The sequence below is a fragment of the Tyto alba genome, unplaced genomic scaffold, assembly GCF_018691265.1.
Source record: "Tyto alba isolate M040663 unplaced genomic scaffold, T.alba_DEE_v4.0 Super-Scaffold_12, whole genome shotgun sequence".
Classification (NCBI taxonomy): Eukaryota; Metazoa; Chordata; class Aves; order Strigiformes; family Tytonidae; genus Tyto; species Tyto alba.
Window position 1 is genome coordinate 4,651,895 of NW_024881274.1, and position 23,677 is coordinate 4,675,571.

The window sequence follows — 23,677 nt, forward strand, 5'->3', positions numbered from 1 at the left end:
ATTGCCTGATCCAACGTACGTTCCCGTTCACATACTCAAGATTGAATCGACCCTTAAAGCACAATGAGGTACCCACAGGGTCAGCTTGTAAACATGGAGGAAGACAAAGCCCTTGCCTCCAGGAATGTGCAACCCACAATGAATTTGATGGTTACAATAAAAGTATAGGGAACAAACATTAAAAGACACCACGGTGGGAAAGAGCATTGGCATTGAAAAAGTAATTTAACTGGGAGCAGCAGAAGAGGGCTTTGTAGGATGGAGAAGGCTGTTTGAAGCACAAGGACTGCAGAAACAAATTTACAAGCACAGGCACGTGCCCGACCACCGCACATGCCTCTGGGTTCTCTGTCCTGTCCCTTCTGTGTCCCACGTGTTATAGGGGCTGGACATCTGGATTGCCCTCTGCTTTAGAACAGAGAAACCAGCCAAGAAAATGATGTCTTTCAAAGTTCTCTCTCTGCTCTTCGCTTCTCTGGGTTTTGTTTTGATGGAAGAAAACATCTCAGGGTAAGTGTTTTGGAAAGCTCACGGTGTATTTTGAGCCTTTTCCAGCTCCCCACTGGAGGCAAATGGATTTTTTCTATTGGCATCTTGGTAAGTAGGTGAGAACATGAGTCCTGAGGTAGATCTCAGATAATAGAGACAGCCAAGTGTACAGAGATGAGTAAATGATAAGAGAAAGATCAAACTAAAGCCCTGAGCCTTTGAGCCAGAGCCAGGAACTCCCAAGTTTTCCCTACAAATTTCATGGCTCTGGGTTAGGAGGAACAAGCTGGAAGTCAACCAGGAAGAGAAGAAGGTTGGCTGAGAACTAGAAACAAGATGTAATCATCTCTCATGAATGAGGCTAGGGGGCATCCAGTATTTGGAAGCCTCTGAAAATATGACCAGTTACGTAAAGCAGGTATATAATAGACTTTCCCTCTCTTTCCCTGACTCCTGATGCAAAATTTCCAACTACCACCCGAGAAGATCCAAAACAATCCTTACTAGAGCAGTAGGAGTTGCTGCAATCCCAGATAGCAGTACTAAAAAAGGATCAGCCTTGAAATCCATTGCTAACTTAGGTAGCCACCAACTATGCCTACACTGTCAGATCAGCACTGGTCTCAAGGTCAGCCCTTGTCTCCTGCCATCCACCCCTGAGCCTCTCAAGGACGCAGGAGAAGGCTTCCTTGGCCCTAGGTGCACAGCTCACTGGAGGAGGGAGCCTGAGCACACTTGGTGCCTTAGCTTGGAGCCAAAGTCCATGTGAATCAGGCTACGGCAGGGAAAACCACACTGACTCCAGACTGTCAGCAAATATCCAGAGCTCATCTGCCCCCAGGTTCTCCAATCTGAGCTGCAATTAGCAGCCAGTGAAATGGATGAGGAGCATGCTAGCCCCTTCTCTGGCCATCTCCTCGCGTTACGGTGCAGGAATGGTCACCTGTACCAAGAGAGATTAAGAGTGATCACAAAACCTTGCTGACGGTAGGGACCGCGTGGGCCACCACGTGCAACCCAAGCAAAACTCTGCACAGCACGTGCTCCCGCTCTGTGCAGGACTCACTGTCTCTGTGCTCTTACACCAGCGTAAGCATAAGGACTCCCAGTGCCAGACCAGTACAAAGACGCTACTCTGAGGCCACCCTGGCAAGCGATTACAGCCGCACGATGGATAACATGCTGAAGAAGAACTTTGTGGAATGGTTGCTAGCCAGGCGGGAAAAGAAAAGCGAGTAAGTGTGTAGACTTTCAATGCTCCTACGATCCAAACTTACAGCTGTCGTCAGCCAACTGATGGCTACAGAAGAATGTAGAGCCGAGGATATTTTTCTTGGACTGCAGCAGTGATTCTCCAGGGAGTTGGTGTTCTTTTTTTCTTTTATTTTTCTAAGTCCTAGAAATGTTTCTGGTCTGTCGGCACACAGCACAACTACCTCTCTCCCTGTCCAAGACCGCCTTCTTCTCTGGCTGCTGGCAGATGGGGTGGGAGGGAGCTGGTTTTTGTGGAAAAGCAGCATTTTGGCACCCTCTTGTGGCATCTCGGCCTGATTTCTTCCCATTTTGCCTTTCTAGCAACATCATCGAGCCGTACAAGCGGGAAGCTGAGCCCCAAGTATCAGCTGCAAATGGCCAGAGATTGGACCTGGGCATTCAGGAAGCCAAAGACTTCTTCACCTGGCTTCTAAAAGCCAAGAAAAATCAGAGGTGAGATGGGAGAATACAAAAACAAAGTCTGGTCGCAGGGAAGGATGAGGTCGTCAGGTGTTTAACTTTCGAATGAATGTTTTGGGGCAGGAATCTATGGTAACAACTTCATGTAGGAAACGAAGAAGATTTTAATTTCAAAAAGGAAAGTTCACATTTTACAATTCTGTCTCATGAGTGAGGAAAAGAACACAGACAAAAAATGCTTCTTTAACTTAGAAATCTCTCACAAAATACAAATTTCAAAAATATAGACAATCAGGGTCTTTTTTGGTTTTGCAAATGTCAGCACAGCCTCATCAAAATCGAGAGCTTTGATAAGGTCAAAGCATGGACTTTTGACAGGGTTGAAGCGCATCCATTCCTCTAACATCCCAACATCACCGTAACGGAGAAGCCAAAATGAAGTGCTTTGACCTAATCAAAACAAAGCCCTCTCAAAAGAAAACTCCCCAGCGAAAATGAAATGAAATTGATACATTCCTGCAAAACATTTTGATTTGATCAAATCAACCCACACGGGGATAAAATAAAATCCTACCCGTTGACACTCTCAGCATGTTGATCAGTTAATTTTTTTTTTAAAAAAAAAAGAAACAACACAGTTATTTCATCCTATCGCTGTTACAAGCTCTTATTACGAAAAGCCTGTCATCTAAATGTGAAACCAAGCAGGAGAGATGCCTGCCTGACCCAGGAGGAATTTCCCAGTTTATATCTGAGTGTCCCCTGTAAAGGGGACAGATTTTTAAGGTGTAATCATCTTAAAATCATGATCACGGTAATGATGGAGACACGAGCTCACTTGGAACAGGTACCTCTGGGCAAGGTAACCTAGTCCATATGGAGCTCTCTCTTGCTGCAGCTCGTGCCTCCGTTTCCCAAGCCATCTGGCTGAGAGCACACTTGTGTATCTCAGCGCTGCGTGGCTTTGTGCTGTGTCAGCATATCCACAGCCTGTCAATAGCCTGTTTCACCTCCCCCAGTCTTAGCTTATGTCACAAATGTTCAAAAAGCAAATTAGACACGAGTCCGGAGAAAAATCTGTTCTCAGGCACTTTCTATATTTAAAAAACCCACCAGCAAATGAATGAGGGATACATTTCCTTTCTTTAATATGAAAGGGATTTTACAAAACCTAACAGGTTGCTGTGCTTAGTCCTAAAATGGTGGCAAGAAGGAAAAAAAGCACTTACCGCACACAGCCCACATCCCTCAGGCGCAATCCGAGTATCCTCTGGCAAAAAAAAATGGAATTTCTAACTACAGGGAGTCATGGGACAGTCACCCAGAACAAGAATCTGGGGGCATTTGTTGTCTTTTACAGCCTTTGCATGAAAACTGCTTTAGAAACCAGGGTGCGGGGGATGACCCGGGGTGGGGGAAATGAGCACAGTTATGGTTCACAGAGGTGTCTCAGGCCAAGCACTCAGAAAATCAGACACCGAGAATTGCTAGTCATACAGAAAATACAAAATCAAAGAAACGAGGGCTTTGAGGGATCTCAGGAGGTCATTTAGTCTGACCTCTGCTCCAAGGCAGGATCAATGCACCCTAAACTGTTCCTGACAGATGTTTGTCTAACCTGTTCTGGGGGTGGGGTAGAGGGGGGAAGGGAAACCTTTGATGCTAGAGATTAATCAGCTTGATTAGCTTCATTTAAAAAAAAAAAAAAAAATGTTTTCTAGTGTCTCCCTTAATCTCCTTAATTGCAAATAAAAAATGCGACTTGTAGAGGAAAGTCCTTCTTGGAAACAAAGAGTTTCCTTTGTGGGTTTGGAGCGTAGATGCTGCTTCACCCACGCTCTGCCTTTGTTTTGATGCCTGCTGGGTCTAAGAGGAGGTGGGGTGCGGGGGGGGGGGGTTGTCACTGGACTATTCCTTCTCGTCCTCCAAGCCTGACAGACATGTTCACTGCTGGGCAGCCCAAACGTGCCAAGATTAAGGCACTGTCGTGTGCAAGGAGCTCACCATGTCAAACAGAGGTTAAAGCTTTTTGTGGGTTTATCTGAGTCAAAGATATTAGAAGAAAAGGAAAATAAAATATCCCTGTGAGCTTGAGGGGATGGGGATAAGAGGCTGTTATATACACCATCTGGATTGCTGCCTCTCCTCTGTCTTTATGGCATGGCACATTTCTTGCAGTTTTACTTCTCTGGAAGGTTCAGAAGGTTTGAAGGATGTTTTGAACCAGGATTTTCTAACATGGCTGATGTTGACTGATCTCTGCAGACCAATGTGAGTGGCTGTTCTACCTATTCCTGTTGTTACAAGCACCCCTACAGATTCTTTCCCAGCCCTTGTCCCCAGAGGTACTTGCTGCGGTGTTCAACCAATGAATTTAGGACTTCTGTAGATAACCACTGAGTGCTTACAAGGCACAGCTCAGCTGGATTTGACTGGAGAGTTAAGAGCTCTGGCTAGAGTTTGGTTCTGCAAAAGTATCATCAGACCATCAATACAACAAAGATGGGGGGAAGACAAATTTTTAATTTTTTTTTTAAATTTACTGTCTAGAGAAGGGGGGTTAGTAAATTCTTTTTCCCTCTTTTTGATGAGAAGAGGAGGTGTTCATCAGAACACTTACAGGAAATTTTTTTTTTTTCCTGTGCATTGTACATGGCTATGAAAGGCATTGAGAGAGAAACACAAGAAACTAGGACGCAAAAGGTGCAGGGGAGGGCCCCGAGGAGGCTCAAGGGAATGGTGAGCCCATCCTATATTTAGCTGAGTAAAACGAAGGCTGGGAGAGACAAAGTCACCATCCATAAAAAAAAAAAAAAAAAAAAAAAAAAAAACACAGAGCAAGAAAAGAGCTGTTTATGCTAATGGCAAAAGTTGGCACAAGAACAAAAAGGGATGAACTGGCCATGAATAAATGTAGGTTGGAAATAAGAGGCAGCTCTGTGCTACAGACAATTCCATGCAGCTTGGTCAGACAATGTGAGCCGAGCGGCCAGCCAGCAGGCCAGAGAAAACAAATAACTGTTGAGCTCATACTGCAGCCTTTCCTGCGGAGAAACACTTATTTGCATCTCTCCTCTAACCAGTTGCTGATTTGCCTCAAAACTTGTAGGTACTTACTATTAGATACTAACTGTGGTACTTGTCTTGCTATCAAAATAGATTTGCAAGGTATCAGAGGGGGCTGCAGGGTAGGGAAGACCATGACTTACGCCTTGTTTCCTATAGGAACCATATGAAAATGGGTTAAGTGCAGTACCACAGGAATTTATGCTTTCGCTCCCCCTTCTGCTTTGCTAGGACTGGGTAACTCCAGGACCTTTCTGAGGAGCTCTCTTCACCCTATCAAGACACACGAGGAGGAGGAAGCTGTCTTATATTCACTCTGTTCTGTGCATGTTGTCTTTTTTGCTAATGCAAGCAATAAAGAGTTTACTCTGAAACTGAAAGAAGATTCAGATAAGACGGGATTAGGGGATAGGCGATAAAATATTACTAAACTGCTAGAACTATAAGCATCCTTCCCAAAAATGCTCATAAGGGCCACAGGACAGGTGTCAGTGAACTGGCCCACAGCTGACTGAACCGTAAGGCTGGAAGACCTGACCGCAGGTTTTTCAGTCCTTTAGGACCAGCCACGGGGCGATGACTCAAAAAAAATGATGTTGGCATCAGCTCTGGGCGGTGAAGTTCAGCCTGGGCTACAGGGGAAAAAAAACCCTGGCTGAGGGCTGGCCCTGCTGAAACCTGCCCCGGAGCCAGCCCGCTCTTCCACGGCAGTCCTGAGGGCTCACCCGCCCTCCTGACACGCACACACACCCCCCTCCCCCCGAGAGGACCCTGTCTCACAAACAGGGCCTTACCTCCATCTGTGGGGGGTCACCCTCACCCAAAGCGGGGCTCCCTCCACCCCAGGGGGGACTGTACCCTTCAGTGAGGGCTGCCCTCCACCGCGGGGGGGGGGGGTGTCACGTTCCTACAGAGGGGACCCACACCCCCCCTCAAAAAGGACCTCCCCCCCCAATATACACACACATAAGGACCCCCCGCGCGTCTGAGGTCCCTCAGTGTCCCGTTCCGCCCCCCCCCCCCCCCAGGTTCCCGGGGGGGGGGGCGGGGATCCCCGTCTAAGCAAGGGGGGGGGGGGGGGGCAACGACGGGTACCCGGGAGGGCGGCCCCACCCCCTGCCGCCCGTCGCGGGGAGATGACGTCAGGCGGAGCGCGGCGGGCGGCGGCGCCGGGATGCACCGGCGGGGGGTGGGCGCGGGCGCCATCGCCAAGAAAAAACTCGCGGAGGTGAGGGGCGGTGGGACCCCGCGGCGCGGGGGGGCGGTGGGTGTCAGGTCCCCCAGTCTCGGGTGGGTGGAGCTGCGAGGGGTGCCAGGCCCGGGGTGTGTGTGTGTGTGTGTGTGTGTGTGTGTGTGTGTGTGTCAGGTCCCTCAGTCTCGGGTGGGGGGAGCCGCCAAACCCCATCGGCCCCGTGTGAGGGGGGGCCGGGCCCCTTCGGGCCCGTGGCGGGGGGTGCCAGGCTCGCGGTGGGGCCATCCCGGCCGGCGCCAGCGCTGCTCCAAGCCCAGGGTGCCCCGAGCGTCCCGGCAGCCTCCCTGCTCGCCCCGGGCCGCCTGCCCTCCGGCTCCAGCCCCCCCCCCGAAAGGTGGCCCCCTTGTCCGCTTTCGGTCCCTGGGCCATCTGCCCTTCAGCACTGTCTCCATCATCCTGTTTCCCTCCTGCAGGCGAAGTACAAGGAGCGAGGGACGGTCTTGGCCGAAGACCAGCTGGCCCAGGTGGGAGATTCATGCCCACCCTGGCAGCGGGAATAACCGCGGTTGTGAGCAAACCTGGGCTTCGTTTCCTCCTCTTCTTCAGCACCTGCAGCATTTTCCGCGAGAGGTGTGGCTAACGATGGCACCCATTCGGCTGCCTTGCCATCAGAGGGCTGTGTTGGCTACAGGTCTCGCCCTGCCTCCCTTCTCCAGACCTCAACAATATCTCATTTCTGTAGAACTGTTTCTCCCCCGTGTACATCACAGAATAACTGCTGCCCCCCTTCTGAGCCTGTCTCTTGGTTCAGAACAGCCCTTTGCTGTGCCTTATCTCCACTGTGGTCTGATACTGGTTTGAATTCAATGTTAAAAGCTTGGAAAATTCTGACTTCATCAAGCAAATTTATCATGTTTCCTTCCTTTAAGACCACTGGGGCCATCGTCACTGGGTAGGCAGCACATCAGAGACCTGAGTGTTTCTTCAGGACTCAGCTCACATAGTGCCTGTCGGGGGCTGTGTTTGTGCAAAAACTGCATGAAATAAGTGTTGAGACAGAAACCTTTCTCTGCGATTCTCTTTCAGATGTCTAAACAGCTGGACATGTTTAAGACCAACTTAGAAGAGTTCGCCAGCAAACACAAGCAAGAGATCCGTAAAAACCCCGAGTTCCGGGTCCAGTTCCAGGATATGTGTGCAACAATTGGAGTGGATCCTTTGGCATGTGAGGAACAGGCACCGGGGTTAATGCCTGAGGATTCATCTCACTGTTCTCATACTGTAAACAGCTCGCAGTGAAGCTGGAGTTTCCTTGAGGAGAGCTGATGGTGTTTTGATTCCTGGGGTTTGTGAAGCGGTGTAACGTACCATTGGGTGTTATTTACTTAAAAGGGTGGGGGAAAACAGTAACCAAAATGGAGACTCTTCACTGACAGATCTGAGAGTCCTCCCTGCGAGGTTTGTGTGCAGTCTGCGTCACACCGGTAACTGTTAAGGAAGGATATTTTTGCCAATAGTCCAATCGCTTTCCCCTTTCACACTTCACAGCTGGTAAAGGATTCTGGTCAGAGATGCTGGGAGTTGGAGACTTTTACTATGAACTGGGTGTGCAGATCATTGAAGTTTGCCTGGCTCTGAAACACAGGAACGGAGGTGAGGATCCCACCGTGTCTGGTTTCTGGGAGATAGAGCTAATGGGAGGAATAACTTTTCCCTGTCAAAAATGAGTTGCATAGCTCAATGTAGCGTTCTTTACCAGATTTCACAAATTAATGAGATGGCAGTTAAGTCTTCATTGTCCCCAAAAAGCCTTGTTTTGTTTCTATAACATGTTACAGCTATAGCACTGGTAATCACCCTGCTTTATTTCCTGCCAACTCTTTATTTCAACCAACTCTGCCCCGTTTAGGTAACAAAACAGTAACTTGCAGTATCGTGGGGAGGGAGCAGGGATCAGTGACAATCTTGAAGGAGTACAAAACTGTTAAGTTACTGCATTGAGCCTGGCAGTGAGATTGTCTAAAGGATCACAGCAATATCCCAAAGAGTTGGAATACCAGTGATAAGCGCCTAATGAAAAGACAGTAGATGTTCTTCACTCCAAAAGAGCAATCTGAGACCAGGAATGGGCTACAGCAAAGCCACTTGAAACTTGAGTCCGATACATTTGTGGGAGAAGGCAACAGCTGACTGCATGTTAGTTCTGGGAACAGAAGTGACTCGATGCTTATCTCACCCAAGCCTGGATACTGGGAACAATGAACAGCCGCTTGTAAAATGGAAGGCAGGGGTGAGCCAGTGACAAACACACAAAGGATCCTTGACTGCTCTTGCTGGAGTAATTTTGTTACTGTGCAGTAATGCTTTCCTGTCCCCTTTTGTTGCCTCCTAGGTCTGATAACACTGGAAGAACTTCATCAGCAAGTGCTGAAGGGAAGGGGGAAGTTTGCTCAGGATGTCAGCCAGTGAGTGTCTGTGTTACCGGGAAGGGGAATGAAGTAGCATTTGGGGAAGAAAATGGGGTGACTGATCTCAGCAGCACTTGAAGGTGCTGCTGTTAATTGGCCTCCAAATTTGACTTCTAGCAATGGAGCCACTTACATGTGATTCACAATTAATGACTTGACCATTTCAGAAAGCAACAGTGTACTTTCTCTGGGAGCTCTGAGGCATAAAGAGCTGTTGCCTTGAGCTGGAAACAGTTCCCTGCAAATCCAGTTCTCTTTCTGCCACAGTCTGCTGAAGTTGCTGTGGCCTCCTGCGCTGTAAGGAAGGGACTGATAGGTGTTATTACAGAAGCAGAGTTTAGGGGACAACTCGCCATGATCACTAATTGGGGCTGAATCTTAAATGTTTAGCAGTTGCAGCTCAGGTGCTACAAGTCTGCACTTCTGAAGGGGGGTGCAGATATGCAAACTAATTCTAAATTGCTTTATAAAAGTTTTTTTCAGCACCTGAATTTGCAGCAAGCTCCAGGGAGCTGCTCTTGCTCACAGCTTCTGCACATCCAAGTCTTCCTCATTTCCAGAATGTAGTGTGCAGCTTGAGAGAGGCTCTTGCTTTAAACCCTTGCATTGACCTCTGCTTCTCAGGGATGATCTCCTTCGTGCAATCAAGAAACTGAAGGTCTTGGGGAATGGCTTTGGGATTATCCCTGTTGGTGGAACGTATCTGATCCAGTCGGTACCAGCTGAACTGAACATGGATCACACTGTCGTCTTGCAGCTGGCAGAGGTATTGAGCCAGGAGATTTTAAAACACAACCACCCTGAAAGAACCTTATTGCCTCCATGACAGGGAACTGTGATTAGACCAGGCCTGTAGGCAAAGCTGTCCACACTCTTCTAAACTATGGACTTAAGTCTTGACTATAAGCACACAGTATTTTTCCTCTCATTTCAGAAAAAGGGCTATGTAACAGTCAGTGAGATCAGGTCCAGTCTGAAGTGGGAGACGGAACGTGCAAAGCAAGTGCTGGTATGTATGAAGGTGTCACGTGCACAGTGGAGTTCAGTGACAGCGTAGTGACTGCTCCTGCAGCAGATACTTGGCTGGGGCTGTGTTATCACGGCACGCACAGGGGAGCCTAAGCTAGCTGGCAGACTAATGGCAGAGTACACACTGTGTAAACACAGATTGAGGAAAGCAGAATCTCAGAAGCTGCAGATACTCCTGTGGCTTCATTAATCTCCATTAAAACTTGAATCCTGTTAGCTCAGGTCCCACATAAACATGCGGGGCAGGCAAGGCTGAATGTCTAAACTGTATTTCTCCTGGTCAAGTTGGGTAAAAATGATTGTAGCCCAGGTTCTATACCCTCCTTTACCCCTAGAATAAATGTGGGGTCAGGCCTCTGTTGTGAATGGCTTCTCAGCTATTTAGTTAAGTTTCACTCACAGTTTCCGCTCTGTTTGTATAGGAACACTTGCTGAAGGAAGGAATGGCCTGGCTGGACACGCAGGCAGCAGGAGAACCTCAGTACTGGCTGCCTGCTCTCTTTACAGAGCTGTACTCTCAGGAAATCACTCCAGAGGAAGCCAAGGAGGCAATACCTTGACTGCTACATTTTCTGTGCCTGTATATAATTCTTCTTGTGAGGTTATTTGCCTATCACCTGAAACACAGGACAGTGGACTTGAAATAAAAGTTTTGTAAAAAGTGTCTAGCTTGAAAAGTTTAATAGGACTAATTCATACTTGCTTACCTCTGAACTTCCTCCTCTGTTGTGGGTGGAAATGCCACTTATTACAGAAAACTAATTACCTTGTCACAGCAAGAGGAAAATTATCTAAGCTGCTATTGCAACTGTCTTGGAGGATGCAAATGGGACTCTGGCTAAAGAATCCTGGAGCCAGCAGTGACACTGAGAAACTGTTCTCTAGTCCTCTCTGCTCTGTGAATGAGTCGTTGTTCCACTAAGGAGTACCACAGTCTAGATTCTGCCAAAACAAACTTTATTGCACAAAAAAAATCTTATGTACAATAGTATATAAACAAGGTATCTTAGAGTGACTCTTGTGCATATATTTTCAACTCAATTAGGTCTAAAAATCTGTTGCTAAAACATCTCTGCCTAGAGCAGTCATTTGAGGATTGTCACTTTGAAATGGAAACATTCAGAAATGGTAGGACAGACAACATTAGAGCTATAAAACTAATACTCTTTTACAGCCACATGCTAGTTATGTGAATAGTGTCCACAATAAGGCATTTTCTTGTTTCGTTGTATCGGTGGATGGTAACGCCACATGCATCACAAACAGATTTCAGAACCAGCTCTGCCTCGGAAAGGCAGCAGAGTCACAGCTCTACCCACAATGCTACTGAATGGTGAAAAACAACGTGACATTTACAAGGGGATTAAAGAGGCGGTGAAGTAGCACACAGCTCCTGACTTCTCGGGAGACCCTGCTGCCTCCCCAGGACCTCATTTCAAGGTGAACACCGCTTTATTTACTCTCATCTGGTGTGTGTGTTGAGTGAGTCCTATGTAAGTTCAGCTTTCCCTCGAGGGAAGACAGGGTTTAAGTCTAAATCAAGCCAATGACAGACCTAGGGAAGTTTGCTTGTTAAAGGGAAAAAAGGTTCCCAAGCTGTTAAACGGCACCTTAACAATTCAGAAATGTTTCCACCTTTCAGTTTTTCAGAGCTGCTTTCGCAGCAGTGTGCAGGCTTCTGAGTTCTGCAAGAGTTGATATAAATCACAGAGACTGAAAATAATTCAGTGACGCATGGGGCATTGCCTTTCTGTACAGCACACGGCAGGGGTCTTTTGGCCCCTCTTTCTGCGCTTTTTTTTTAGAACAAAGATGACTGCGTTGGAAGTTCTCCCACCACCATCAGGAGTCTGAAACCGGGCCAAGCTGGTAGGAAGGTGTTTAAGGAAACTGGGAGAGGGCCCAGGACAATGTGCAACTTTGTGCTTAGCTTTCTATCAAAGCTCCCGTAAAAATAAAAAAAGTAGATCAAGCTCTTTATCAACACAACATTATACTGCTCCAATCAATCATCACCAGGTTCGTTTACCTGGAGAAAGTGGGTATTTCACCTGCACCCAAGTTACACTGAACACATCTTCAATGTAATGGCACTCGCAGCCAGCAGATGCCTCTCCAAGAGGCCGGCCTTCGCTCACAGTAAAAAGCTGCTGTTTATAACGTTCAAAGCACTGAAGTGTTAAACTTTACGACACTCGGCTAGCTTGCACTCAGCCAAGTTTGGCAAAGGAATTTGTCAGTAACAAGGCGTACACCTCTGAAGAACTCCACCCAGAAACAGTGGCTTTCTTAGCTAGAATTGCCCCTTATTCTAGGTTTTCAATCAATGGATCAAGGTAGCCGTGGGGAGCGAGATGGCAGGAGGAAGAAGGGAGGAAAATATTACACTGACTAGAGAGGTGGAAAGCAGAGTACTTCAGTTAAGGAAACAAAACAGCTCCGTTCAGAGCAGCCAGAATAAAGTATTTCTAGAATGCTAAATTCAAATCAATACCTTAAAAAATAATACACAAACTAGACTTATTTTTAAATGCTCCCCCCATCTCTGACCAATTATTTTCTCACCCTCCCTTCCCCAAAACGCCAGGATGAACACACCTCCACTCGATTTATGGATTCCTGCAGTTTCCACTTTTCATCCGCCCCTCTGCGCCTGAAGTCTCAGTGGACGAAGTCACCCAGGGCTTGAGTAAAGCTTTCAGAAAGGAGCCCAGATTCCACCACTGCTCTTTATCTTTGGTCTGTCTAGAACAGTGTCTAGAAGAAAGACACCAGGTAGATGGGCTCCACAGAGCAGGGAGGCTCCATCTCCCAACCCACACAAAAAGGTTTCGCCTGGGTACACGGTGCGTGGGCCCTGTCATACCCTGGACTCATCAAAGCGCTCCCACAGCTACAGCTCCACGTTCAGCATGGCCCGAGGGAAGGGCTCACTGTCTAGGAACAGAAAAGCTGTAAAGAGGATTCGCAGTCTAGATCTCATTCTTTAATCAAATGGAAAAAAAAAAAAAAACAAAAAAAAAACGGAAAAAAAACCAACCAGTGTAGGTGTTTCCAAAAAATAACCTGATGCCACATGCTCTGGCTTTCTAGCATAGTAAGTACCTTTTAAGAGTAGCCTGTCACAAGCTTGGCTTTGTCTAGCATGAAGTCTTCTCGTTCAGCATTATCCACCAGAGCAGTAAAATGAGACAGAAGATATTCTGCAGTTTTCTCCGCTCTGGCAGTGGTTTGGTTGTCGAGTCTGTCAGGGGTACTCTAGAGTGTGAAGACAGAACATCCCCACGGCTTGGCCTCTCCACTGTTAACGCAGCTCTAAGCTTTAGAGCAACCTTGAGTGTCTGTCTCTGTCTCGGAGGAGCTGCTCTCAGAGTCTATTTCTGTATTCTCCTGCTGGTGTTTCTCTTGCACCTTCTGCCGAATTCCTTGCAAACGCACTAATAAGGACTGATAGTCAAAGTGGCCTCGTTTTTCACCAAAAGGATCCTAGAAGAAAACCATAGATAAGCCTATTAATATAGACCATTATCCTTCCAGCAAGAAGCAGAAAGAAGCAAGCTGCATTGTAATTGGGCAACAAATAGTGAAAGACTTAAGAGTTAAATCTGATGGAGAGGCCCCTTAGCTTCCCACTGTCGTGGCAGAGGTTGAAAACTGGTGATAATTTCTGTCTGGAGTCTCTTTTGGGAAACCTTACAAACCCCATCAAACTTCAAAAACAGATGAAAGACCAAGCAGACATGGGTTGAATTTCTATTACCAGCTTTGAGAAAGTAAACTATTTCAGAGATTTGGTCTCAGCATCACTCCAGGGAGGCAGGGAAAACATTACAAATGTAAGTCTCTAAAATCCAGAGGCCAGAGACTTAACCAAACTTTATATCAGTGCTACAGACCCTTTCCAAATGAAAGCATCGGTATTCTCATTTTAAACCAAGGCCCCCAGCTGAGATGTGGCCAAGTCAGAGGCAGAAAGTCTTTGGAGATTATTTAACATTTGCAGCTTTTATCCTCATCCCAGGTTGAAAACACATTGCCAGGGCTATATGAGGCAGTGGTAGAGTTTACACTGTCCTAACTGATGGGAATCTTTGGTGCAAACCAACATATGGCCCCAGAGTTAACAAGACAGCACATCTGGCAAGCACTCGACTGATACTGAGCCTGGAGTGACTTCATTTTAAATGCAGAGTAATGAAGACAAAAACACCATCTCTTCAGCACATTGTGTTCATGCTTGTACACCACTATTTACAAGTGAACAGAAAACCAACCATGGCAGTCATTACCTCTGGGAACCAAACACAACACAGTGATCTTCATAAACCCTGGGGAAAGCAACAGAGCCCTGGCTCCTTGAAGAAGAAACAAGAGTGGGCCGCACCTGACAATTCTCTAATGTCACCAAACTTCACCACACTGTCCTCAGTTCAGTGCTCTCTGCAGCTGTATGTCAGGCACAGACATTCCTTATGGGAATTTCTTGCTCCAAACATGAACTCTCCTGCTTTGGGAGTGCTTTCAATTTATGAATTACACAACCATTGACAGCACTGACAGGAAAAAAGGGCTCAGAGACACAAGATCATTAAATCAACCACCTCCATCTTTTTCTAGCAGGGGAATTTCTCAATGAGTCAGACAAGAGGTGGCTGATGAGGGAGGAAGACACATCTGTTCATATGCAAATAGCCTTGTAATCTATTCTTTAAAGTCTACTTTCCTGCAGAAACAAGCACCTGTATTCAACCTGTCTAGATGCGTCTGCCATATTTTCACTGTTGCTCCATCCCTTCCTTGCCCAGTAACTTCTGACTCAGTCAGCCACTTTCAATCTCATCTGACAGAACAAGCAGTGTCAGAGAAAGGTTCCTATCTGCTGTATGAGCAAAGAAACCTGAGAAAAAGAGAAACTCTAGCAGTGACCCAGCAGGAAAATACTGCAATGGAGTTCAGTTGCCACCAGCACTGGATAACCTGCATGTGTCCTCCCTGCTTAACACCGAATCCACACGAAAGCACCGTACCAGTTCCACTGCTGAAAGTACCTGCTTGCCTGGAGAGTCTCGGGTCCAGCAGTCAAAAATCTAACAGCCTTGAAAATATTATGTGTATACTCTGAACTTGGGGATGGCAGTGTTTTATCCACAGAAACGCCTCACGTCTCTCAGTTTCATGGTTGATTCAAAGTTGGAATGTACATTTCATAGAAAAGATCCAAATGCACCCCATGTACCTCTAGGTGCTACACACTGTTGTCACTAACCACGCATCCCCATCTAAGGCAGTTTATTATCAACAAGAAAATTGTCTGCCACTCACCTGCATTGTCTGTCCTTGGAGATAAAGTCTCTCTTTACACACCCCTTCATAGAAGTCATAGTATTCCATGAAGGATTTCTCCATTACTCCCCTGAACACAACGAGAGAGCAACAAACACAAAACAACAGTGATACAACGGTCACATCACCCAGGGTCACCCCATCCCACTGAACTCCAGTTCATGTAGTCAGCACGGCATCCCAGGCACCTAACAGGGTACAGCGAGGCAGGACACAGAGCAACACAAACTGCAGCATCACTGCAGCTGAAGAGATTCTGCACATGCTTCCACAACAGCTGTGCTCCCCTCCCTCCGAGATATTTTTTTTTTTTCTCCCCACAAGACAAGGCACATTTATTCTCAACTACAAGTCAGAGGATGCAGCCACTGTGCACATTAACACAGCCTTTGTCAATGCACAGCTCCTGGGCACCACACAGATGCAGCCATCCGCTTCAGGGGAAACAAAATGACTCTTCACTGGACCAGGGAGAGCTTAAGATTTGCTCTTCCCTGAAGTAACTCTCAGGATCAGCAGCCAGAGAAGTCTATCCTGCTTATACACACCCACTTTATTATACTGCCTCCATGCCTCTTTTCCATACCGTAATGGCTCAGGACAGGGACACTTTCCTTCCAGCATGTCACACACTGCTACTCGGATGGTCTCATGCCGAATGCACTCATTATAGTTCTTGCTGTCCCCGGGGTGCCTCTCCTGGAATCAGAATTTGGGCCAGTGAGTCCACACAACTGCGATGGCTCTTCGTCTCTCCCTCCACGGCCTGATGAATTTCATTGGTGCATGAACCCACTATGGCTTCAACTGTTTTGTGTACGCTGAGCTAATTTATACTGCGAATGAAAAGCTGGCAAGATTTCACACATCTCCAGAGCCTCGGACTCACACAGCTGTGGAGACAGGTGAACTGATAAAGTTAGCACAGGAACCTGCCTCTCTACAAGATGCTGGAGACCATGAAAATCTGAGCAGTTTGGTTCCTGTGTGACAGTATGTCCCAAAGAAGCCATTTCAGGAGTCATGTAGCAGAGAAACAAAGAGCCTTCCCATCTCCCCAGCAACTTCTCGAATGCCTCGTGTTCTTCTGTTACCTTACACATATGTGAGTTAAGCAGCCTCTGGTTCAGAGCTGGCTTGCAACTCCCCCTCAAGCTCTGACTAGAGGCAGAAAAAAATCGGAAAAAAGCCAAGTGACATAACCTACTTTTGTCCCCATTTTCAGAACGGGATTTGCCACCAGGAGCAAGATGTGGAGGGAAAAGAAAAATAGCTGCATAACCAGAGATGATCCACCTCAAACTCTCACCTGCTCAAAGCCGGGTTCATTGTGATAGGGGTTTTCAGTCATCAGAGACTGGATGGAGATGAGGACTGAAGAGATACTCTGTGCTGGGCTCCATGCAGGCCCGGTCCAAGTGCTGAGGCATCAAAACAGAAAAGCATCAATTAACAACACAGGACTGGCCCAGTGAGCACCATCCCTCCAAGTACCAAAGATCAGAAAGCTTGAGAAAGCACATCTATACCTTACAGAAATGCGACAGGAAGAGACACAGCTGCTGCAGATATAGAATGCACTGGATACTAAGAAAGTTTTCCAGGTCAAAGTAGTTTATTCTCTCAACCAAATGAGTACTTCAGCTTCAGCAAGACGAGAGAGGCTGGTAAACCTCACTCCACAGCTAACACACACAGGGTATCACACACAAGTTGCGGAAAAGTAACTTTTCCAAGCATTTTGCAGGGAACTTTAAAGCTATGGCTATCATCTCACACAGCAGCCTGGAGCAACACAAGCTACCAGCACCACTGTAAGTCAGAAACAACTCTGAAGAACTGAAATCTGATTTTCAAGACTCAAACAAGGACACCACTTGTGCAGTCTCACTCAGCACAAGGGCCGCCATCAAAAGCACCAGCAGATGCTCTGCTATAGAAATAAGGTGCCCATTTCATACACCCAGGGTAGCAAAAACCTTTGCACAGAACATCATAAGGAGAAAAAGCTGTTCTGCTGCCTGCCCTTAATATCCTAATTCCAAATACAGACTTGTCTCCCTGTGAGCTGAACAAGGATGTGCTGACCCACATATGCTCTTCCTAAATCCTTTCAATGACAGCTCCCTCTGCTCTTCCCATTTCTGCTAAGGACGAGGCTCTTTGTTCACTCTTCAATAATTTAGTTCCATGCCAGGGCTACAATTGCATGAGCAACAAGGCAGCTTGTGTGGGAGCTGCTGGGCATTCAGACCCCTGAGATACGGACATGCCCTACACATCACAGGGCTTTGCAGGCATTGGGACCCAGCTCCCTGGATTCACTGGAAGACTCCTATGCTGAGGAAGGTGTTTCTCAGCACAGTGCATCTCTCCACCAGCCCTGGGCCAGGATCTATCAGCTGACGGGTATCAGCTACTTGGACCAACTTTGGTGTAAGTGGCACCTGCACAGCACTGCTCAAACCATCCCAGCAAAGGACGTTTTATAACCACATCCATGCTCAGACTCATGCTGGTTGATCAAACCCCTACAGTAATTCAAGCCATCACTGCTCCTTCCTCACCTGGCTGCTGCTACTACCTCTCTGCAGCAGAAAGAACCAGGTACTAACAACCCAGCTGTACCAGTCCAGAGTCTCAGCAAAAGCCTTTCTTTACTGGCAACTGAACCCGTCACAGCTGCAGTTGGGAATATCACACCACAGCCAACGTTCCTCTGGCCGTAAGAGCCATTCAATCCATCAGGACTTTCACATGTTTAAAAATCCAAACAGGTGAATAACGAGCATTTGCAGCAGTGGAGCCTGTTTGAACAGGCAGCATGGGAGCAGTGCTTGTAAATCATTACACCCACCGCTCAGCCCCACATACTATGTGTAGGTGGAAGCCCAGAGCAGTCAAATGGCTCTCAAGGAAGTTCTTAGTGGCTTTTAATTTTATTTATTTATTTTTAAACCCACACAGAGAGAGGAAATTAAAACCACAGAAACCTACATTCAAACAACATTATGGATCAGGCTGCAAAGCGCAAAAGCGGAAGAAACGCGGTGCTTGGTCCAAGGCTTTGCAAGGGGAAGCAGGAGAAAAGCAGCAGTGTCCGCTGAACTTCGTGCTTCCCCTGCTCCACTCTCAGTTGCTTTTAAAGACAAGTTAGACTCTTATTTCAGTAGAGGAATTTGTGCTGCTTTACGTCTCTGATTCTGCACATGACTTCACAGAAGCATAAAGGTGCATCCAAGCACGTCTGGGGCAAGATCAGGGCACAAAGCGCTGAGAAGGATGCGTGAGGCGGAATACAGCCTGCAGCCACCTCCTGATTTCCCACCAAAACAGCCAAAGTCTCCTCTTACCCTAGAATACTCAGGCAGACTTTCCCATTGCGGTAGAAGTTGGGGTTAAACCTCACTGTGTTATTTCCCGTTGTCATCAGTTTGACCCTTGGTGGGTGGATGGGATAATCTGGAGGACAGCGAAACAGGAACAAGAAGAAACCCCCTTCATAAGGCGTGTCAAATGGGCCTGTGATCAATGCATGAATCTGGAAAACAAAAGCCCGTCTTGCGCACCACTTCAAAATTGTGCAGCACCGTCAAATCCTCAACAAAGCCAAGCGAAGGCAAGAAATCTCCACCCAGGCAGCAGCACGGAGGCAGCGTTTTCTACAAGCACACGCCATGTGCAGGCCATACTCAACCCTCCCTCCTTCACCAGAGCCACTGCTGCGCACTTCTCTCCCCTCTACCACACTCAACGTGCAAAGCAGGTTTCCAATGCAAGGTTTGGCCAGAGTCCACAACAGCTGCCTCCCATACATCCCTATACAGTCCAAACCAGGCTGAATCACAGTTCAGCTGGTAAGCTCTGCTTAAAAAAAAAAAAAAAAAAAAAAAAAAAAAAAGAGAAAGATTTCAAATATGAAAAAAAAAATCTAATTTTAGAAAGAAAAAAAATTCAGAATTTCTGCCAAAACTAAAGCATTCCTCAATTTTACGGTCTCGTGCTGATTCGGTCTTATTAAAACCAATCACTCCATTTCCTCTGCCAGGATCTGAAATTAAGACCCTATTCTCTCCATGCTAATTACCCTCATAGATCCCAATTGTACATCAGGAAACCTACTCCCTTTGGGCTATTAAGGAAGCTTACTCCCCAAGTGATCCGAGCAGTTTCCTTTAACGATCCTCTTACCTCCTCAGGATTTCAGTTAAAAGCCCCAAGGCTGGTGTTCTACAAACCCACATTTCCCGTTGAAGGGCGTTTTGGCACTTTCAGCTACCCAGGCTGAGGGAAGCCAGAGCTGCAGCTAAGTGCCCCAGGTTGGAGCTGGCTGTGCAGAGACACTCCCTTTGTGCTACCTCCAAAAACCCAGGGGCCCTAAGTCAGGCAGGTGCTTACACGGAGGGAATTGGGGGGAATCTGGGGAATGCCACGTTTGTCAGGGGGGTGGGAGAAGTGTGCAGCAGAGGAAAATCAAAGCGACCTCACACACACACTCACACACAACTCTAAGAAACCAGCACAGCCAGACCAGGTAACAGGGGCTGCATCAGCCAAGAAACACACTGGGTCAAGAACACCATTTGAGACTCCCAACACACTGCATGCTCTCTGACATAATCAGAAATTCCCAGTACTGGAAAACCCCGAGAGCCAGGAGAGGAAGAACCGGGGCAGGAGAAGCAGTAGCCACGTGTGTGTCTCTAGAGAGGAGGTCTGCTGCAGGCCATGGGGTGGGAGCAGCTGTGTGGGTCAGACCTGCAATGCAACCCCAGTGCCTGTGAGAACCTGGCGGGCAGCTCCACAGCAGGACAGTGCCCGGGTGCAGGGACACGTCTCTCTACCAGCTCACAACAATTAAACATCTCCAGTTTCCACAGGCAGATTAAAGACACTCCAGCACTGCCTGTGGCTACTGGACGTTCCTAATTTCTAGCCTCTCTGAGAATCCCTCCGTGGCCAGTAGCTTTCCATGGAGCTTTCTCTTCTTCAAGCTACTCTACTGGTTGTTTTTAACCATCAGTTGGATGAAATGAGCTGGATCTGCACCCCACAGGTTCACAGGGCCACTAATGCAGAGCTAGCTTCATCTGTGGAAGCTCCTCAGATCCCTGCAATGGTATCACTCCAGAGGCAGTTTCCTCAAAAGTCTCCTCCCTTTTTAAATTCAGCCCATCACAATGTCACCAAGAAAACTACAGCCTCACTATGTTCTTGCAAGACTCATCCTGACTTCCCTCAAAACATTAAAGGAATACTCCATTTGGGCAAACCCTTAAAGCAGCCATCAACAGCAACATAGAGAGAAGCGGAAAGTTGAACCAGCTCCAAATCTTCTCTTACCTTGGTCATGTCATGGGGATCAGGCACAACAAACATTCCCGGGGGTGGTTCCTTATAAATGGACATGATATCCCTGAACAAAGGAAACAGAAATCAGTCAAGATCTCCCTTGGCATTCATCTGCCCTTGAGGCACAGAATATTCTAGATGACAAATCTGTGCATGGATGCAAAGGGACAGACTTTTAAGATAGAAACTTGCAACTCATAAAGAGTGAGACATTTTTCTTTTGCCTCTGACTGTTTTCTGGCTGAGCTCTTTCAACTTATCCCCAAAAATAGTTGGAGCATTTCAAGAGCACAAGCAGCATTCAATAAATCAATACATAAGACAACTGACCAAGTGCAGCTTGACTACCTGCTGCCTCGTATTTTACCACAGATTGGCTCCAGTGCATATAACTTCAACCATAAACTTCCCCAACAATAAACACTTCCCTAAGGTAGTTGCTTAAAAATTCTGTTAGGTGAATCTTGTTGTTTGAAGGATGACTTTTCCACCCCATGTTTTCCTTCTTCAGACTCACGACTATTTACAGGACTCTTTCATATACCCAGTTACTTTTATTTTTTTAATCAGGTAGCAGCTTCAATAGTAGTTAGGATGACACTGAGACCCGATTACAATACCTTTGTTTCCTTAGGAATGTGGACTACACAAACTGAAAAATAACAAACCAGCTACAACAGTTTACAGATAAACCAAATGGCACCCACTACCTTGCACCGCCAAAAAACCTCCCTCCCCTAACAGCAGCTCTGCCAAGCTCCAGCACAGGCTCCCACTCGACCTTCCCATTTGGGAAGCAACTGGAGTTCAGAGAGGTTTCTGGGTGAGAACAAGTGCAAGAGCAACAGGAGCGCCTCGCCTTCCTGCCTCCAGTTACAAAGTCAGAGCTTTTGGCGTTTGGATTGGAAAGTACCCAAATATCTGGTGCCATCTTTGGAAGACGTTATACAAGCTCTAGAACAAGGATGAGCAAGAACCTGGCAGGCAGTGATACTTGCTCCAAAGGAAGAAGAAGAACTTGTTGAAACAGTGCCAGCATGTCTAACAATACAAAACCATATTGCTTGTTATATCAAAGGCTATTGACACACCAGCTTTAACCAAATGATCCTTTAAAACGTCAGAGCAGCCAAATGGGTGGGCACCACCAGGAAGGAGGATCACTACAAGCAGGTTTAGGATAAATATCCTGACTGCTGATGGGGACTGAGAAGCTTGCTCCCCTCCCCATTTAACAGCACCTCCGAGGAGCAGCCAGCGATCTCGAGGGCAGGATTAGCACCGTGCCCCGAGGAGCTCTGCTGCCAAATGCCTCAGCAACAGCAGACAGAGAAAGCGACCCTGGATGGTGGTACAGGGTAGGCGAGGGGTGAGACCCCATCCTCACCCAAGCCCCGGGCCAAGGCGAGTCCCGGGGCACGGAGGGAACCGGGGTGTGTCCCCAGGAAAGCCCTGGGACGCAGGGAGGGAACGGGGCCTGTCCCCAGGCCCAGGCACCACCTCGAGGGCGCCGGGGCCGAGCCAAACGCCTCTGCCACCCACTTTCCGCCCGGGCAGCGCCCCCCGCCACAGCCGCCGGGGGTCCCCGGGCCCAGAGGAGCTCCGCGAGGTCGGCAGAGGCGAGGACCGGAGCTCCGGGAGCGCCGCTCGGCCCCCCCCCCCCGGGCCCGGAAGGCTCCGCCGCTCCCGGGTAGGGCGGCTTTCCTTTCTCACCGTTTGATCCGCAGGAGGCAGGCCGGGCTGGGCCGCTCGCTGTCCCAGTCGCCGCTGACCGTGGGGTCCCAGAAAGCGGAGTGCGTGAGGAGCGCGGCCCCCGCCGCCGCCGCCGCCGCCGCGATGGGGGCCCCGCCGCTCCCCGGGGCGACCCCGGCGCCCGGCGTCGCAGCGCCGAAGCCCGCCGCCGCCCACAGCTCGGCGGGGATGAAGACGCCGGGGTTCCCCGCGCCGCCGGCCGGGCCGGCCGAAGCGCCGCCGCCGCCGCCGCCCGCCGCCGCCAGCACCGCGGCCGGAGCCGCCTCCTCGGCGGCCGGACTCTCCGCCATTCCGCGCCCGGCCTCGGGGAACGCCGCTTCCGGGACTCCGCACCAACGAGTCCGCCGGCCAGAGCGGCCCCCGCCCCTCGCCTCCACCACCGAGCGGCGGCCAGAGCGCCACCTCCCCCTCTCCCCCCTCCCACTCCCGCCACAGACTCCCCACCACCACCACCGAGTCTCCCCCCGCCCCCCTCCCGGCGCCAGAGCGCCCCTTCCACAGAGACGCCTCATCCTAGGCTAGAGTGTATCACTGGGAGCAGCGCGCCCCCTGCCGCGGCAGGGGTCTCCCGGGCTGGAGGCAGCAGAAATCAGAAATTCGGGGCTTTTTGGGTGGGAAAAAGCTTTGTTGGGAAGCGGCTGCGGCAACAGACTCGCTCTGAGGACGCTTCAGCCTGCGGAGACGCGGCAGGACAGCGTTTCAGGCCGGAGCGAGGCCTAGCCTCAGCCTCAGGCAGCACCCAAAGCTCTTCCCCGGGTGCCCAGCCTCAGGAGGCAGAAGGGCCTGTGCAGAGCGGTGCGAGGGGAGGGAAGCCGTTACTGCAGCTTGCAGGAAACCGACAGCTCTGCTCCTGGCCTACACAGACCACCTCACCCCTACAACACCTGCCGGAGCTGCCCAGAAGCGCTCGGTTACTCACAGTAAGTGTGCGACTGCAAGGGAGGGATTTTAGTTCCAAGGTCACTTTTGCGTTACCAGGGATACAAGAAGTTATTTATGCACTTTCACATGTGTAAGGGAGAATACATGCAACTAGCTTAGACACAATGTTGTTTTCCTGAAACATTAAGTGTTGAGTGCCTGACACGCAGGTGGCTCCAACCTGCCCTCAATACTTTTTCTTCTCTAGCTCAGCCAAAAAGTCTCCCTTGAGTTCTTTTTTGTTTCAGAGCCACATTTCTCCAAGTGTCAGGGACAGTTTTTTTGAGTCAAATTCTTCTCAGCCTCCCTTCCCCTCACAGGGTGTAAGCAGCTATTACAACCAAACAGAACAGCTCCTGTATCCCCTTCCCAGTCCCAGAGAGGTCACAAT

The 23,677-nt window shown here is 48.6% G+C and overlaps 3 protein-coding genes across 4 annotated transcripts; 2 read left to right on the top strand and 1 right to left on the bottom strand.

Moving 5' to 3' along the window:
• Positions 1 to 439: 439 nt before the first annotated feature.
• LOC104363373 (gastric inhibitory polypeptide) lies at positions 440 to 5,537 on the top strand. Its single transcript, XM_009969810.2, has 5 exons — positions 440 to 510; positions 1,578 to 1,724; positions 2,065 to 2,196; positions 4,342 to 4,434; positions 5,461 to 5,537. The coding sequence occupies exons 1-5, from the start codon at positions 440 to 442 to the stop codon at positions 5,468 to 5,470; spliced, it is 453 nt and encodes a 150-aa protein (XP_009968112.2). The 3' UTR covers positions 5,471 to 5,537.
• An 830-nt stretch (positions 5,538 to 6,367) lies between these two features.
• On the top strand, positions 6,368 to 10,582 carry SNF8 (SNF8 subunit of ESCRT-II). 2 transcript variants are annotated; one of them, XM_032985014.2, is made up of 8 exons: positions 6,368 to 6,457; positions 6,895 to 6,945; positions 7,508 to 7,646; positions 7,970 to 8,074; positions 8,814 to 8,886; positions 9,514 to 9,655; positions 9,824 to 9,898; positions 10,341 to 10,582. In XM_032985014.2, exons 1-8 carry the CDS (start codon positions 6,404 to 6,406, stop codon positions 10,476 to 10,478), a joined length of 777 nt encoding a protein of 258 aa, XP_032840905.2. In that variant the 5' UTR covers positions 6,368 to 6,403; the 3' UTR covers positions 10,479 to 10,582. The 2 variants fall into 2 exon arrangements, with proteins under 2 accessions (XP_032840905.2, XP_032840906.1); XM_032985015.2 differs by lacking the exons at positions 6,368 to 6,457; positions 6,895 to 6,945 and adding an exon at positions 6,954 to 7,051.
• Positions 10,583 to 10,854: 272 nt separating this feature from the next.
• Positions 10,855 to 22,682, bottom strand: UBE2Z (ubiquitin conjugating enzyme E2 Z). The gene is made up of 7 exons (XM_032985016.2): positions 22,327 to 22,682; positions 20,605 to 20,677; positions 18,615 to 18,802; positions 16,571 to 16,682; positions 15,848 to 15,960; positions 15,241 to 15,331; positions 10,855 to 13,404 (listed from the first exon to the last, which is right to left on the bottom strand). The coding sequence occupies exons 1-7, from the start codon at positions 22,653 to 22,655 to the stop codon at positions 13,234 to 13,236; spliced, it is 1,077 nt and encodes a 358-aa protein (XP_032840907.2). The 5' UTR covers positions 22,656 to 22,682; the 3' UTR covers positions 10,855 to 13,233.
• Between the last annotated feature and the right edge of the window lie 995 nt (positions 22,683 to 23,677).

Coding starts and splice junctions, on each gene's coding strand:
- LOC104363373 (XM_009969810.2), top strand. CDS start 440: ATGTCTTTCAAAGTTCTCTCTCTGCTCTTCGCTTCTCTGGGTTTTGTT. Junction 511..1,577: donor ATGGAAGAAAACATCTCAGG/GTAAGTGTTTTG, acceptor CTCTTACACCAG/CGTAAGCATAAGGACTCCCA. Junction 1,725..2,064: donor AGGCGGGAAAAGAAAAGCGA/GTAAGTGTGTAG, acceptor TTGCCTTTCTAG/CAACATCATCGAGCCGTACA.
- SNF8 (XM_032985014.2), top strand. CDS start 6,404: ATGCACCGGCGGGGGGTGGGCGCGGGCGCCATCGCCAAGAAAAAACTC. Junction 8,887..9,513: donor TTTGCTCAGGATGTCAGCCA/GTGAGTGTCTGT, acceptor TCTGCTTCTCAG/GGATGATCTCCTTCGTGCAA. Junction 9,899..10,340: donor AACGTGCAAAGCAAGTGCTG/GTATGTATGAAG, acceptor CTGTTTGTATAG/GAACACTTGCTGAAGGAAGG.
- UBE2Z (XM_032985016.2), bottom strand. CDS start 22,655: ATGGCGGAGAGTCCGGCCGCCGAGGAGGCGGCTCCGGCCGCGGTGCTG. Junction 18,803..20,604: donor ATCCCCATGACATGACCAAG/GTAAGAGAAGAT, acceptor TTTGTTTTCCAG/ATTCATGCATTGATCACAGG. Junction 13,405..15,240: donor TCCAAGGACAGACAATGCAG/GTGAGTGGCAGA, acceptor GTTTTCTTCTAG/GATCCTTTTGGTGAAAAACG.